The following is a 15,735-nucleotide window of genomic DNA, read 5'->3' on the forward strand; positions in this document are numbered from 1 at the left end:
TCTCACACATGATTTATAGCAATAATAAAAATAATCTCAAGTTTAAATGAGTATCTTTTCTATTTTAAAGATCACTTAAAACTTAATTTATGCATAATGATGTCAGTGTCCCCTCCCTAAGTGGTCCTATCTGTAGCTTTTCCCATGTCAAAGATAAACCGTTCATCTTGCCAATTACCTAAAACCCTTGGGGTCACGATGATTGTGCTTTTTCTCACGTTCCACGTTATATCTGATCTATCACTGCGACCACGTACATTTCTCCGCTTCCAATTTCAGCCGGGAGGGGCCGGAGAGATGGTGCTAGCCATCAAGTGCTTGCCTTGCAAGCAGAGGACCCGGGTTCAGTACTCAGAGGACACCTATGAACGTCGGTTGGGTGTGGTGACAGAGTTGTAAGCCCGTTTCACACCACATGCATGTACATAGACACACATCTCAAATAAAAATAAGCCATCTACCCTGGGCCTAAGGAATCTCAGGGAGAAACTATGGATACATGGGAGAAGACAAGCCCATTGCCCTCTCTTCTGTTGAGTGCACCAGCCAGTTCCCTGCCTGCTGTGGCTTCTCTTTCCTCTTAGATGAGGGTCTCTGTCCCACACTCCAATATTGATGGGATGGCCAGCATACCAGAGCACGTGTCCATCGCCACCGCTCAGAAATGGCTGCACCTCTAGGATTTCTAGACTGCTATTGGACCAGAAGCCTTGGTTTTGAAAATGGGATTCCACTTGTCTTCTCTAGATGGCTACTTTGCATGACAAACCTATAAATCAAAGTTCACAAGATGCTTAGGGCTCTAATAAGACTGCGCTTTGGTGGGACAGACAGAGCTCCTAATTGTCATGGAAAACTTTCCAGGCAAGCGCTTAGATGCTTTGCCGGTGCGGTGGGGCAGAGGCCCGCTGAGGTGAGAGTCTCCCACATACTTTCAGCGTGGGAACAGTCTGGGGTTTATTTCTGGCTCCAGCTAAGGAGAAGCCTTTTCCTGGAAGATTTCTCAGCTCTCTCCTTACACATGAGTTGAAATTAAGAAACACAGCTGGACTTACTGGCTAGAGCCAGGGAGAGAGGAAGTCAACCAAGAAATTCCTGGTGAAGAGAAGTCAGCCTCTACATCTGTTTGTTCTCTCTCTCTCTCTCTCTCTCTCTCTCTCTCTCTCTCTCTCTCTCTCTCTGTGTGTGTGTGTGTGTGCTTGCACGCGTGCTTGTGTGCACATATGTGTGTATATAATCTGTACAGTAGGGGGCATGTGTGGTGAGTGTGAATGCAGGTCAGAGGATGGCCTCAGATGTTCGCTCTGGCCTGGTACTGTGTTTGAACCAGGATCTTTGCTTGATTTTATTCTGGGCTAGCCTTTGGATTCACCTCCCATCTTTCTGTGGGACATGTTAGGATTGCTGCTCCAGCATCCAGCTTTCTGTGGCTCTGGGGGTTCCCACATTTGTGGCGAGCACTTCGCCACTCAGTTATCGCCTCAGCCTGAGGCCACAGCTTTACAGTGGGAGCAGGAGGGAGCACCCTTGCAGTTCCGTTAAACCCTTTTCTCTATCTCGTGCCCATTGACGTAAAGGAGACTTTGATTTCTAGCTGGCTGGATCACTTCTCTTTCTCCCTCTCTCTGAACCCCTTAGCTCGAAGGACTGTACTTCCCCATCGGGGTCCCTGCATCTCAGTGGTCCCTGGGTCGGAACCCAAGGCAGAAGTGAAAGACTCAACAGCTGCCAGGCAGAGGTGTTTCTCCCTCTCTCTTCCCCTCCCTCACAGCCAAGGGCCCAAAGAGAGGGAAGCTTGAAAGGCACACTGAGCTGAGACTGACCTGTCCTCCTGTGACTTTTCAATCTCCTGCCCTCAATATTAAGTTCCCAAGCAATTCCTTGTTCTCTGGACAGGATAGCAAAACAGAACAGTAAAGGTTCTAGGGCCTAGATCAGGGGGGCAACTTTACAGACAAGATTTTCCCAAAGTTTTCCAAACTTACTGGGATGGTTGCTACAGGCTTTCAACTTGACGGACTCTAGAATCCTCTAGGAGACAAACCTAAGAGCATGTCCGTAAAGAAGTTTCTAGACAGGGTTGGGGATTTGGCTCAGTGGTAGAGCACTTGCCTAGCAAGCGCAAGGCCCTGGGTTCGGTCCCCAGCTCCGAAAAAAAAAAAAAAAAAAAAAAAAGAAGTTTCTAGACTATGTTCTTTGAAGTGAGAAAACCCACTCTAAACGTGGGCAGCAAGGCTGTGTGGTGGCATCCCATGGGCTGGGACCACGCTGACTAAAAGGAGAGTGAAGTACAGCCTCTCTCTCTCTCTCTCTCTCTCTCTCTCTCTCTCTCTCTCCTCCCCTCCCTCTCCCTCTCTCTCTCCCCTCTCCCCTCTCCTCCTTCTCTCTCTCTTTTATGTGTGTGTCTCTGTCTCTCTATCTCTCTGTGTGCGTGTCTGTCTGTGTCTCTGTCTATCTCTGACTCTATTCTATCTTTATCTGTCTCTCTGTCTGTCTCTGTCTCTCTTTCTGTCTCTGTCTCTCTTTCTGTCTCTGTCTCTCTTTCTGTCTCTGTCTTTGTGTCTCTGTTTGCACCCCTCCCTGATTAGGTGCAATATTCCTTCATCCCACCAAGATGGACTGCAGCTTCTGACTGTGAGTTAAAAGGAACCCACTTTCCCTTGAGTTGTCCGGCATTTTGTCATTAGAGAAAAGTAACGCGGGCACTTAGTCTGACGTAAAAACACTTTATGTTATCCAATATGTTACCCGAAACTACAACACGTTATCTAATTCTGTAGTTTCAGCACTCAGGGGCTGAGGGAGGGCAAGTTCAAGGACAGCTTGGGCTACATGGTGGAATTCTGTCTCAACAAAAGCAAAAACTCAGGCAGGCATCGATGTTACTGGAGTTTGGGGACGTAGTTCAGAGGTGGAGCACTTGACTGATATGCACGGAGGTTCCATTCATGGTATTTGGAGGGAAAAGACTGGTAGTTTTTTTTTTTTTTTCTTTTTTCTTTTTTTCGGAGCTGGGGACCGAACCCAGGGCCTTGCGCTTGTTAGGCAAGCGCTCTACCACTGAGCTAAATCCCCAACCCCTAGACTGGTAGTTAAATAATTAAACAAAAATATTATGAAATATGTACATATATAATTATACAAAATTAAATAAAAAAGTAGAGTGCTTTCAAAGGATACCTGCTGTATGTAATTTATTCCATTTGAAATACACAAGTCACGGGGCTGGGGATTTAGCTCAGTGGTAGAGCGCTTACCTAGGAAGCGCAAGGCCCGGGGTTCGGTCCCCAGCTCCGAAAAAAAAAAAAAAAAAAGAAATACACAAGTCACAAATATTTGCTAGCAGTCTCACAAAGAGCACAGGCCTTTGTCCATAGCCACCCCAGCCTGGCTGGAAGGCTGGATCATCTCTCCTCTGTAAATATGTATGACGTGGCTCTGCGGCACACTCTTGGTTCTACAGCCTGGAGGGTCTGATGGCTGCATCCTGTAAAGTGTACGGATGACAATTTCTAGATGTGTCTGTTGTGGGAAAGAGTAGATTGGTGAGGTTTGCTCTGGTGCTACATATTGTAATACTAAGTGTGGGCCCCCAAGGCCTGGTTGTCTCTGAGATAAGAGGGTCCTCACATAGACCCAAGTGGCCCCATGTGACCTTGCCCCCAAGTCATTTCTGATTGGTGAAAAAAGATGCCCACAGCCTATGTCTGGGCAGTACTGAGAGAGGTGGGACTTGGGGTTCCCTGGCTGGGGCTCAGGTCAGAGAAGAACCGTGGGGGAGGAGAGAGAGAGAAGAAAGCCATGGCTTAGGAGTCAAGAGAGCATGGCCATGAGGGCTGAGTTATATAGGAAGGACAACTGGAGGAAGGGCAGCCCAGCCCCTGGCTGGAGACTTTGGCATAGAAGACAGAATATGTCATCCATATCCTGTAACAGCTAGGGACTGAGGGATGCTGGGAGAACCAGGGTGGCCATTTGTCCTAGGTTTGAGACCTAACACATTCTTTGTTGGTTGCTGGTTTGCTTCCCCAAAGTATATGCATACATGTATACATACATACATCAATCCATGCATCCATCCATGTATCCTTACACACACACACACACACACATTCATACACACTCACACACACATACATACACATACACACACATACACACATACATACACATACACACACATACACACATACATACATATACACACATACATACACATACACACATACACACATACATACATATACACACATACACACACATTTATACATACTCACACACACATACACACACATACATACACATACACACATACATACACATACATATACACAATACACACACATACACATACACACATACACACACACTCACACACACATACACACATACATACACACACATACACACACATACATACATACATACACATACACACACATACATACACACACACACACACACACACACACACACACACACTTTGGAGACTGCTGGCCTTGTCATTGTTAAGTGAAAATTAGAAAGTCAGTTTTAAAATCAGTTTAGTGCCAAAGTGTCAAAGGTAGCAGGCCTCTCTGAATTCAGGGAGCCTGTGTCTGGCACAGAAAGTTCCAGGTTGAACCAGGATGTCTGCAGCTGTTGCTAGCTCAGGGGAGGAAGGGGAGCAACAAGTTCAGGTATCAAGAGCTGGTACCAGGACCGGGTGTGACTGCCGCATCTCCACAGGCTCCCTGACAAGCTGGAGACCAGAAATAAAAAGATTAAGTTCCAAAGACAGGGTGGAAGGAAGATAAAAGGGGAGAAGGCAACAGAGAAAAGTCTTTCAGGGTTTGGTGTGCGTGTGCGTGTGTGTGTGTGTGTGTGTGTGTGTGTGCGCGCACACATGTGTGACATTGATTCTGCCTGGTCACTGAATCCCAGGGCTCCTCCCATCTCTACAATCCCAGTGCTGCATTACAGTCATGCCTGGGTTCTTACATGGGACTCTGAACTCGGGTCCTAAATGCTTATGTGGCAAGCATTCTACTGACTAAGCCATCTCTGTTCTCCCCCACCCCTCCAGTTCCCCTTTGGCAGGAACTCAGGCAAATTCTGGTCTGGCCAACCAGGAAAGAAAAAAAAAAAAAGCCTGAGGAAAACGCCTGGAGCCTCTGCTAACTGTACAGGGTCACTCCACTTCTAAATGCTCTCCAGTCCTAACTGCCTCTGAGAAGCCACCGGCTCCTGGCTAACCACGGTGTCAAAGTTGACACTAACAGCTGTTCTCTGGAGAAGCTGCTGCCTCTGCTTAGAAGCTGTGTCCGTCGCAGCTGCAGTCAACTGTGGGGTGGGTAGAGATTCCAAGGATCTAATGGCTGGGAGTTACAGCGGTGCCAATTCCACGGACTGAACTGATAACACCTCCCTTCACAGCGTATCTATCGCAAAGTAGGGGCCTACTTGCTTGCATTCGGGAACTCAGCTGACCCAGGCCTTCATACTGAGACAGGCCTCACAGACCAAAGGCCAAAACCAAGATAAAATGAACGGTGGTAATCACTGTACCATTCAGTACTGGCTTATTTTATTTTATTTCATTTCATTTCATTTTGTGTGTTTGTGTCTCTCTCTGTGTGTGATGCGGGGTGGGTAGGGGGAGGTGTTGAGCACTGAATCCAGGGTCTGGCCCATGCTAGGCAAACACCCTAAGTCGTATTCCCAGAAGCACATAGTTTTAAATTTTTTGTAAGGATGGAATCCAAAAAAGGATCTAACTAGACCTGGTCGGTACACTCTAGCCAGCATGATTTACCAATGAAAACTCGACCACAGCGCAGAATACCTCCACTCTGTTCCTCTGTTCCTCCCACTGACCCTTTACACAGGAAACCCAGCTGGTGAACTCCCCACCTCCAGGGCAGGGAAGCATAGCCACAAAGCAAGCTAGCTAGCAAGCGAGCGAGCGAGCTCGCTCTCTCTGGCGCCCCCACCCCCGCCCCAGGGTGTCTGAGAAGGACGATCGATCGGAACCTCTGAGGTAGTTGCACCTGCTCAGGGCTCGTGCCTTTTCTGCTAGGACTCAGATGGGAGCCACCTGGATGCCACACACAGCCCAAACAAGGAAGCTTTGTATCCTGTGACAGTTCCGCAACTGGAGCTCTGTCTTGCTCCACTCTCCGGTGACCTTTGGAGCCGATACCTTTGGGGGCGTGGTCAGCTCACACAGGGCAGTCTTTTTCCAGAAGCCCTGTTTGTGGAACTCAGTGACGTGACTTGAGAGTCCTACTAAAATGATACTGCTGGGGATGGGGAAAGGCACCGCCTTAGGTGAGGGCGAGGTTATAGTTAACATGCTGGTGGGCGTGGATGGCCTCCTCTCGGAGGAAAACCCAATTTGTTTTGCTCCCGTTCTTCCCTAGCTCGAAGGTTCTGGATCTTTCTGTAGGATTGCTAGGAATTCGGAAAACATATCTGATGGTCTTCATAAGCCACAGAACCTGCTGCAATAAAAATTCAGGACCGACTTTTTCAAAAAAAGGAGAAGATAGTATCTATGTAAGTACTTAATAGAAAGCTTTTTCCTCTCTTCCCAAGTCTCTCTCTTACCCTGCTGTGTGTCTGCTGGCTGTAATCTTACACTCCCTTTGGTGTGGCCCCAGGAAACCCTCAACTGCACCCTGGCTCCACCCATAGCCCCATCCACGGCTCCGCCCACAACCACACTCCTGGTTTAGCCACTGCCAGACCCAGGTACCTACCACATCTTGGCCAGGGGGTAAAAACCTGAGCCAAGCATCTCCTAGCTGAAGCAGGGCAACGGTTTGAGGCCAGCCTGGGCTACATAGTGCAACATTGCAATAAAAAATCAAACACACACAAAGCCTTTTAAGCGGTAAGAAATAATACTAAGTATAAATAGTATTTCTCTCTAGGTCAAGGGTGTAAAAGGATTTTTTTCCTTATGATTTGCTTGTTTTTGTAGCCCTGGGGGTCAAAACCAGGACTCTGTATTTACTCTATGTATGCCCTGTATGTACTCTACCTCTGAAATTCTTATTTTATTGCCGAGTGTGTGCGTGTGTGTATGTGTATGTGTGGTTTGTATATGTGCATGCATGTATATGTGTGTGGTGTGGTGTGTGTATGTGTGTATGGGGTGTGTGTGTGTATGTGTGTGTATGTGTGTGATGTGTGTGTATGTGTTTATGGTGTGTGTGGTATGTGTGTGTATGTGTGTGTATGTTTATGGTGTGTGTGGTGTATGTGTGTGTGGTATATGTATATGTGTGGTGTGTGTGTATGTTTATGGTGTGTGTGGTGTATGTGTGTGTGGTATATGTATATGTGTGGTGTGTGTGTGTATGTGTTTATGGTGTGTGTGTGGTATGTGTGTGTGGTGTGTGTGTGGTATATGTGTGTGTGGTGTATGTGTGGTATGTGTGTATGTGTATGTATGGTGTATGTGCTGTGTATGTGTGTGTGTGATGTGTGTGTATATGGATGTGTGTGCATGTGCGTGCTAATCTGGAATTCATTATAAAACTCAGACTGCTCAGCCTCCCCAGTGTGGGGATTACAGATGGAAGCCTGATGTCGTTGTCTATGGTGACTGTGAATACATGGATAATGTATGTGTCAGGATAGAAGGACACATAGGGAGAAGAAGGCACCCCTCATTCAGAGTCTGGTTGAAGCCTCTCACTGGCTGAGAATTCAGAACTTCAGGAGCCGGGGAGAGATGACTCTGTAGTTAAAAGCACTCAGTACTACTCTTTTAGAGGACCCGAGGTCAGCTCCCAGCATAAACTTAGAATCTCGGCAAAAGGCCCTGTGGAGGTAATGAACACAGAGACAATATTCCTTTTCTGTAGAGAAGTGTGTCGGAATGGAACGAACATGCGTAAGAACTAAGCCCATGTGACCTTCCAGTGTGGCCTTACACTTTTCCCGAGTGTTTCCTGGGACTCTCAAAAAACAAGACCAATCCCTTGTTCATCGCTGAAGACATCTTAACTCTCTTCCTGCCACCCTGGAACCTAGGGCTCTTCTACCCTAGCAGCCATGACTCTTTCCAATATGCAGGAACCAGCCTAGGATCGTGCTTGGGTTGTCAACCCTTTAAGACAATGGTTCAGAGAGCAGAGTACACAGCGTCTGCAAGACACCGAACTGTGACTCTCTCTCGGAGATCCACATCCATTCTCTTTCTGTTATGCTCTATTCTAAAAATACAATAAAAAAATCTCGTAATAAAAACCAACGCTGGTTTATACTGGTCCACCCTGAAATTCTTTTGTCTAGAGAAGTCGAGACTAACTGTCTTTAACTGAGGAGCGGTTCCTTAAAGACAAGGGAACTCTTCAGGTTTTCGGGGACGGCACCTGTCCCACTACCACAGACACTTTGCATTCTGAAAAAAAATGTTAATTTTTCAAGTAGTAAAACAAGCATGTATTACCTGTTGGGAGAGTGGACTCCTCCTTGGACTTTTCGGATAGAAACAGTGTCATCTCTCTATTAATTTTTCTCAGTACTTCTTGGATCATGTGAATTTCTAAACTTTCCAGAAGTTTCTGAAGCTGGGATATGCATAGTTGAGAGTCACACCCCAATTCATTTGTTTCCTCAGCTCCCAAGAGCAATACCTACCAAGGGGCTTTGGGTTTGTCCTTCCCCTCAGCTCTATTCTCTGTGAAGAGTGCCCTTTGGGACCCTAAGTTCTACCCCAGGATCAATACACCTCTTTGCAGAACATTGTTTTTTCATGGCCCTCACGCTGATCGACAGATCATAACCCTTCTTACTATTTTCTACTACACGGCAAAAGTGTGCCATGTCTCAGACGACCTCATGCCTTTTGGCGATCTCTAAGTGATGCCAGGAATCTTGTAAGCTGTTACTTTAATAAGTCTGACAGCCAATTTACACACCAAGGATGGATCTTATGAGAAGATTTAATGCTGATACATAACAAAAGATGCTGCCCCAGTAGCCATGAGCTTCACTCCACCCATGATGCCTGCAGAGCCTACTCCTCCCTGTGGGAGGGACAGAGGAGCCCCAGAGGAGCAAAAGCAGGGGTTCAGGGGCGTAAGCAGTGTGCTTGGTCCCCGAGGCATATATGGAGCCAACACTGATATTTCCCATCGCTCAGTGGCATCTGTGCTCAGACAGCCAGAGGCCCTGGGTCCCCTGATCAAGTTGAGCAGTGGCGAGTGGATATTATTCAGCATACAATGAAGCCAGTGCAAAAACCGTACTTTCTTTTTCTGGGAAAAGCCTCTTCAAAATGCTGTGTTCAATATTCTGCTTTCCTGTGGATGGGCACGGGCTGGATTGTATATGTAAGATAATATTAGTTATATATCCAGTCATGTTCCCTATGCAGCATATCAAGAAGGAAGACCCTAGACTTACAGAATGGAGACATTCAGGGGCCCATATACCTTTAAGAGTCCCTGGCTTCCACCCTGACTAAATTGCCTTTCCTGTTTCTTGTAGTTTTACCAGGCCAGTGATACAAGGTAACTTTTCAAAGGTAAAGAGAGCTGTGTACCTGCTGAAGTTTTATTTCCATTTCTGAGGCTCCCTTTGGGGGGAGGATAGATTGGCTTCTTATTATAAGTTCTTCAAATTCATCGTCTTTGCCCATCTGCCTGGCAAGAGCTTTCATGCTGGGGTAGAAGATCTCGGCTCTACCAAAGGAAAGAGGCAAAAACCAGCAAATCAGCATATCTCCTTCTCTTTCAGATTCCCTATCAGTCATTTTCCAGTTCCCTGCCATCCAAACCCTTTGCGGACACGTCAACAACTGAATCCACCACTCCCTTGGTCAACATTAAATCCCGAGGCCTTTTTCTGTTGAGTATTTATAACTTCTGTCTTTGTGCTTCAAGACTGCTGACAACTCTTCTCATTTTGTAGTTAACAGGGAACCTGACCTCAATAACTTCCAGGACAGACGATTCTGAAGGTGTCAAAGCCAAGGTCATTGAGGTCTCCGGGAGTGAACCCCAGCTGGAACAGGCACATGGGAGGTGCAGCGTGCCTTTCCTGCCAGCTAAGTCCTCCTAGATGCCACTAGGAGCCAAGGTCTATGGACCTAAGGCCCTTAAGTCATGTGTGCCATGTTACCTCTGGCTGTAATGCTTCAAGCACTGGGGCTCAGCAGTGGGGTTAGGGGTGACCCCAACTGCAGGGCAGGCTATCCTATGAGCTCACAATCAGCATCAAATAATTTGACAAGTGTACATTCCAAGCAACAGACTCTGAGGGATTTGTGATAAACGGGACAATTCAGTGGAGTCTAGCTCTTCCCACAGCTAACACGGAATAGCTTTTCCTTACAGCACTGCCGTGGAGAATGTCTCTAGCTGTCACCTGACCCAGTGGAGCTGGGTGTCGCCAGAGTCCTAGATGAAATCTCTCTCAGTGAAGAGGAACCCTGAAACTCCAGGCTCTATCCACTGACGTGGAATTTTGTCCCAGCAGCTACTCACTCATAGAGCTCTGAGACCTGCTTGTGGAGCAGGGCAGAGTTGACGTCCTGCCCTCGAAGCTTGAGTCGGCCCCAGTGTCCCTTCAGCACTTCCAGCTGCTTCCACAAGGTGAGGAAGGATTTCAACAGAGCCAGAGACATTACTACATCGTATGGCCCCTCCAGCAGGGCAGAAGCCTTTGGGTGACTTTCCAACTGCTTTGGGCAGAGTCCTGGCAGTTTGGACCAGTCTGGCTGAAATATGACAGAAATCCTTTATCAATTGTGGCTCAAGATGGGATAAGTTTTTATATGTAGCCCATGAGAGATAACGTCCAGGAGAGACTCTTCGCTGGGTCTGAACCATTTGCAGAAAGAACACCCCAGAGGGCTGAATATACCTCTGAACAGACAGGCTAGAAACAGCTGTCTCAGCTTCCTGTTTGTGATTTGAACCATTGGTTTTTATATTTTATTTTTAGCTTTTGAAGACAAGGTCTCATGTGGCTGGGCCTCAAACTAATTACATAGCCAAGGACAACCTTGAACCCTTGATGGTCCATCTTCCACCTCCCATTACAAGTCTGAGACATCACACTTGTCTTCGACTCTCTCTACCTTCCTGAATCGGGAATCTTTCTTAAAAAAGAGAGGAGGTGGGGCAAGGAGAAAAACAAGGAGAAAGTGCATAGCTGTACTGGAGGGCTAGCTCAACAGCACAGCTCTGCTGCTCTTCCAGAGGACCCGGGTTCAATTCCCAACACTGGCTGGCAACTTCTTGTAACTGCTGCTCAGTGGATCTGACACACTCTCCTGACCACAATAACTGACCACCCCTGAACATAAGGTGGCATACCCCCAAAATAAATAAAAATAAATCTTAAAAGAATAAAGGGGGACAGTGAGCTCCATGGTCAGGAGCACACATTGCACTTGTAAAAGACCTGGTTCTGGTTCCCAGCACTCACAGGTGGTTCACCACCATTGTAACTCCAGTCCCAGGGGATGGCTTCCCTGGACACCAGGTACATTCAAACATGCAGACAAACACTCAGGCACATAAAATAAAATAATCAAATCATTACAGAAGAGGGGAGGGAGAGAGGAGGGGGAGGGAGGGGGAGAGAGAGACAGAGAAAGAGAGAGAGAGAGAGAGACAGAGAAAGAGAGAGAGAGAGAGACATTAAACATACTTGAGACTGGTCTTCCCTACCCTCTATGGTGGAGCTATAACAGAACTTGTCTTTGGAGAATTTACCTATTTTTATGAATCAGAAAGCAGAACTCAGTTTCACCCTCCTGGTTGACAACTTCCTCTAACTGCAGCTCAGGGAATCAGAAACCTTCTATCCTTCAAAAGTAAAATGGAGAACTTTTTGTTTGAATTTAGTATTCCATGCTCAAATTGCCTTTAATTAATTCATTAAGACAGAGTCTTGGTATCCCTGGATGCTCTGGCATTCACTTTGTAACTCAGACTGGTCGTCCTCCTACCTCAGTCTGCAGTTTTGCTTTAAAATTAGGATTTGTTTATTTGCTCATTGATTCTCTCCTTAAACAAGTATTTATCCTAGTGGTTGTAAAGAAAACACAGCATCAGTGAGTGCTAGGAAGTCCTGGGCCAGCAGATCCCAAAAGACACTGGGTGAGGGGAGTGAGTGGGGCGGGATGGTAGTGAGTTCAGCTGCTTCCTGACTGTGTCTCCCTGTTCAGCCTCGAGCATTCAGGCTGCAGAACCTTAGACACTCAGCTTTCCTGACTAGAAACTGGAAGAGCAACCTGGTGTAATTGGACCCTACATCCGTGTTATTCCCGCAATTAAAGGAAGGTGTGGCTGCCAGAGAAATGCTGGGCAGAGAGAGTTAGGAAGAGCTGGTGTCCAGGCTCAGGCAAGCAACGTGTCATCCACAGACAGCTACAACCGCTCAGCCGTGCAGTGTTCTCGGCAACCAGTCCTTGGCCTTCCAGATGTCTTTTTCCCTTTGTAATCCTCAGAACCCTTTTATCAAATGAAGTCTGAGCCACCAAGGCCAAGAACAGTGACGTAGAGCAGGCGGCCTGCAGAATACACGATTGGTCCCCACTGCTCAAAATTCACTGTCTTAGAGGAAACTTGGGCCTCCCCGGGCCACAATTTTAAAGACTCTGGGTCAATCTATCCCCTTATAGTTTAGGAGATCGTGCCCCGAGAGATCATGGTACTTGTAGCATGGCTGCCATGGACGTTCAGGGACTTGACTCACAAGCAGTGCAGACTCTAGTGTTTCTGCTCCCTATAAATAGCTAAATACTTCTAAACGAAGCTAGATCCCAAGGGCAAGGGAATGCAGCTCCTGCTTTACCATCCCTGAGGCCCTGGCTTTGAACTGAGCGGCACACATCCCACCAAATAAAACCAACTAAAGTTAAAAAGCACCGAATCAGGCTCACCTCTTAATATATTTGTATTAAAGCTAGCCACCTCTCAATATCTTTTTTTATTAGCTTTATTTAAAAAGAAAACTTGGAAACCAAAAAAAAAAAAAAAAAATCAGACACCGAAATTAGCCAGACTCAAAGTCTTGATGAACCTCTGAGCAGTTTAGTACAGATGTTCGAAAGCAGTGGAGTGGCAGACCGGGAAGACACTTTAACTAACTGAATAGTTTATGCACTAATCCAGTACCGCTAGGGCTAAACATAGAAACCCTGTCATGAGAAACCAAAGGAAAAGAAGATTTATTTTATTTTTAATTAGGGGAGGTGGGGGTCAGTATGTGCACAGGAGTGCAGGAGTCTGTGGAGGCCAGAGGTGCTGGGTCTGCAGAGCTGCAGTTACAGACAGCTGTGAGCTGCCTGGCATGGCTCCTCTAGGAGAGCAGTTCCTAACCACTGAGCCACCGCTCCAGCCTTAGAGCAAACCACTTTAAAAGACAGAGAATGGACGAGTAGACAGGGTGAAGACTAATGCAGAGGAAGCTGGAGAGATAATTCAGTAGAGCACGCCTGCTCTCGCAAAGGACCGGGATTAGCTCCCAGCACCCACACAACATCGTATAACTGTCTGTAACTCCAGTTCCAGGGGATCTATGTCCTCTCCTGGCCTCTCTGGGCTCCAGGTACACACATGGTCCATGTGCACACATGTAGGCAAAGGTCATATGTACAAAATCAAATAAATACATCCTTTGGTAAAAAAGAAGACCATGGGAGGTAAGCAAGAGGTGAAGCAGCAGGTAACTCACCCAGAACAAGGCCATGGAGCAGCAATGGGCAGCCCAGGGGCCCAGAATGCTCCCTGGCCTTGGTGCCGCTTGATGCTCACCTGACTTTGCAGATGATCCCTTAGGGTGAAGCATCCGATAAGCTGCATTCATTTAGATGACGAGTCCACGCCCTTCCTGCCCCTATCCATGGACCTGAAATTGACTCGTGACTCAGTTTTAGCAAAGAAAACTATTGGGAAACCCCTGTCTCCTCCTTCTTCAGAATAAGAGTGTGGTTTTGCTTCTGTTTTTCCTATTCTCTTGTTTTTACCTTATAAAGGCCAAGGAAACTGTCTGTTCACACAGCCAATGGCGGAGCATGTGTCTGGGGACCCAGTTGCTTGGCTGCGTAGATCTTACCTGAGCTGAGTTGCTTCCTCCTAAGTTGCCTGCTATAGAGAAGAGCAGTGAACTTTTGTCATTTTCAATGCGTGTACATGTGTGTGTGTGTGTGTGTATATGTGTATGTGTTACATGTATGTGTTGTATGTATGTGTCTGTCTGTGTGTGTATGTATGTGCATGCGTGTCCACATATGTATGTGCATGTGTGTATATACATGTGTGTGAATATGTGTGTGTTATGTATATGTATGTGTATATGTGTATATGTGTATATGTGTATATGCATGTATGCGTGTATGTATATATGTGTGTATGTATTTGTATGTGTATGTGTCTTTGTGTGATTGTATATATGTATGTATATATGTGTATATGAATCTGTATGTATATGTACCTGTCTTTGTGTGATATGTGTATATGTGTGTATGTGTGTGTATGTGTGTATGAGTGTATATATGTGTATGCATGTATGTGTGTATTTATGTATGTGTGTATGTATCTATATGTGTATGTACCTGTCTATGTGTGTCTGTTTGTGTATATGTGTGTGTATGTGTGTGTGTGTGAGTGTATATGTGTATATGTATGTGTGTGTATGTATGTGTATATATGTATATGTGTGTGTATGAGTGTGTGTGTGTGTATGAGTGTATATAGTTTGCACATGCACACATGCATGCACTTCTTCTCTAACTTAAGTACTGGGCAGTGGGACACAGTGACAGGGACACTCTAAGGTGAAGGCAAGCCTCAGCTGGAAAGTGGAAGAGAAGAGAGAATTTTCTAAAGAGAGTGGTTTGGAGGGGGCATCTGTAGGACAAGCAGAGCTGACCCTGCACTGAGGAGAGGTGAGTCCGACTGCAGGGCCTTGGCCTCACAGAGGTTCAGCAGGCAGCCTGGGGCACAAGCTAAAGGAAAGAGGCTGAGAGAGAGAAGGCCTGGGAGGGCTAACTTAGGAAAGTCTGGTTAGGCCTTTGGGCCCTGTCATGAGTATTCGAAAGCATTGAGGGGCTCTGAGGAAAGATGTGTCGTAACCCAGCTCACATTTAAAGCGGTGTCCTGGGGACAGAGGAGTGGCTCATTGTTGAGATGCTACTCCTTCTGTGGAGGACCAGAGTGAGTTTGGTTCCCAGCACCCAGATAGGGTGGCTCACAACAGCCTGCAACTCCAACTGCCAGAGATCTGACATTGTCTTCTAACCTCTGTGGGCACCTTCACAGAAGCAGCAGAAGGACAGACAGAAAGACAGACACAGACACACACACACACACACACACACACACACACACACACACACACTCACACACAAGAAAGAAAATAAAGTATATAAAAAAAAAATCAAGAAAACTAACCCAGCCAAAAAAGGGCTGAGGTTACCAACACCAAAGAATTCCCCCAAGAAGAAATACAAACAACCAATAAATATACTTAAAAGTGGTCGATATCTTTGGCTATCAGGGAAATGCAAACTGAAACTACTCTAAGCTGCATCTCAGTCCCGTCAGATGGCTACTGTGATTTTGTGTGGGTCGCTTAGTGGGTGGGACACAGGGGTGTTTCTTCTGGGAAACAGTCTACTGTGCGAGAAGGAGCCAGGCTTCTGTGGGTCCTCATCCCAAGGCCACAGCCTGGAGCACTAATGGTGGAGGCTTTTGTACGTTTTTGGCCTCTTTGTCTTCCAGATAT

At 46.6% G+C, this 15,735-nt stretch overlaps 1 protein-coding gene and 1 long non-coding RNA gene across 3 annotated transcripts in view; one reads left to right on the plus strand and one right to left on the minus strand.

Annotated features, from left to right (window-relative positions):
* Positions 1 to 15,735, minus strand: part of Ccdc162 (coiled-coil domain containing 162) — a 191,167-nt gene that overhangs the window by 35,139 nt on the left and 140,293 nt on the right. For both annotated transcript variants that reach the window (XR_015645929.1, XM_087598712.1), the window contains exons 34-36: positions 10,482 to 10,714; positions 9,539 to 9,677; positions 8,441 to 8,561 (exon numbers count right to left, since the gene is read on the minus strand). Coding sequence is in view for 1 of the 2 variants with exons in the window: in XM_087598712.1 (XP_087454838.1) it covers positions 8,441 to 8,561; positions 9,539 to 9,677; positions 10,482 to 10,714 (493 nt within the window). In the remaining variant the exon portion in view is untranslated. The remainder of the gene's footprint in view (positions 1 to 8,440; positions 8,562 to 9,538; positions 9,678 to 10,481; positions 10,715 to 15,735) is intronic.
* LOC120098881 (uncharacterized) lies at positions 5,897 to 8,250 on the plus strand. The gene is made up of 3 exons (XR_015645931.1): positions 5,897 to 6,309; positions 6,402 to 6,537; positions 7,854 to 8,250. It is a non-coding gene; the product is annotated as an uncharacterized LOC120098881 (long non-coding RNA).

Source organism: Rattus norvegicus, chromosome 20 (genome assembly GCF_021556685.1).
Source record: "Rattus norvegicus strain SHRSP/BbbUtx chromosome 20, alternate assembly SHRSP_T2T, whole genome shotgun sequence".
NCBI classification, from domain to species: domain Eukaryota; kingdom Metazoa; phylum Chordata; class Mammalia; order Rodentia; family Muridae; genus Rattus; species Rattus norvegicus.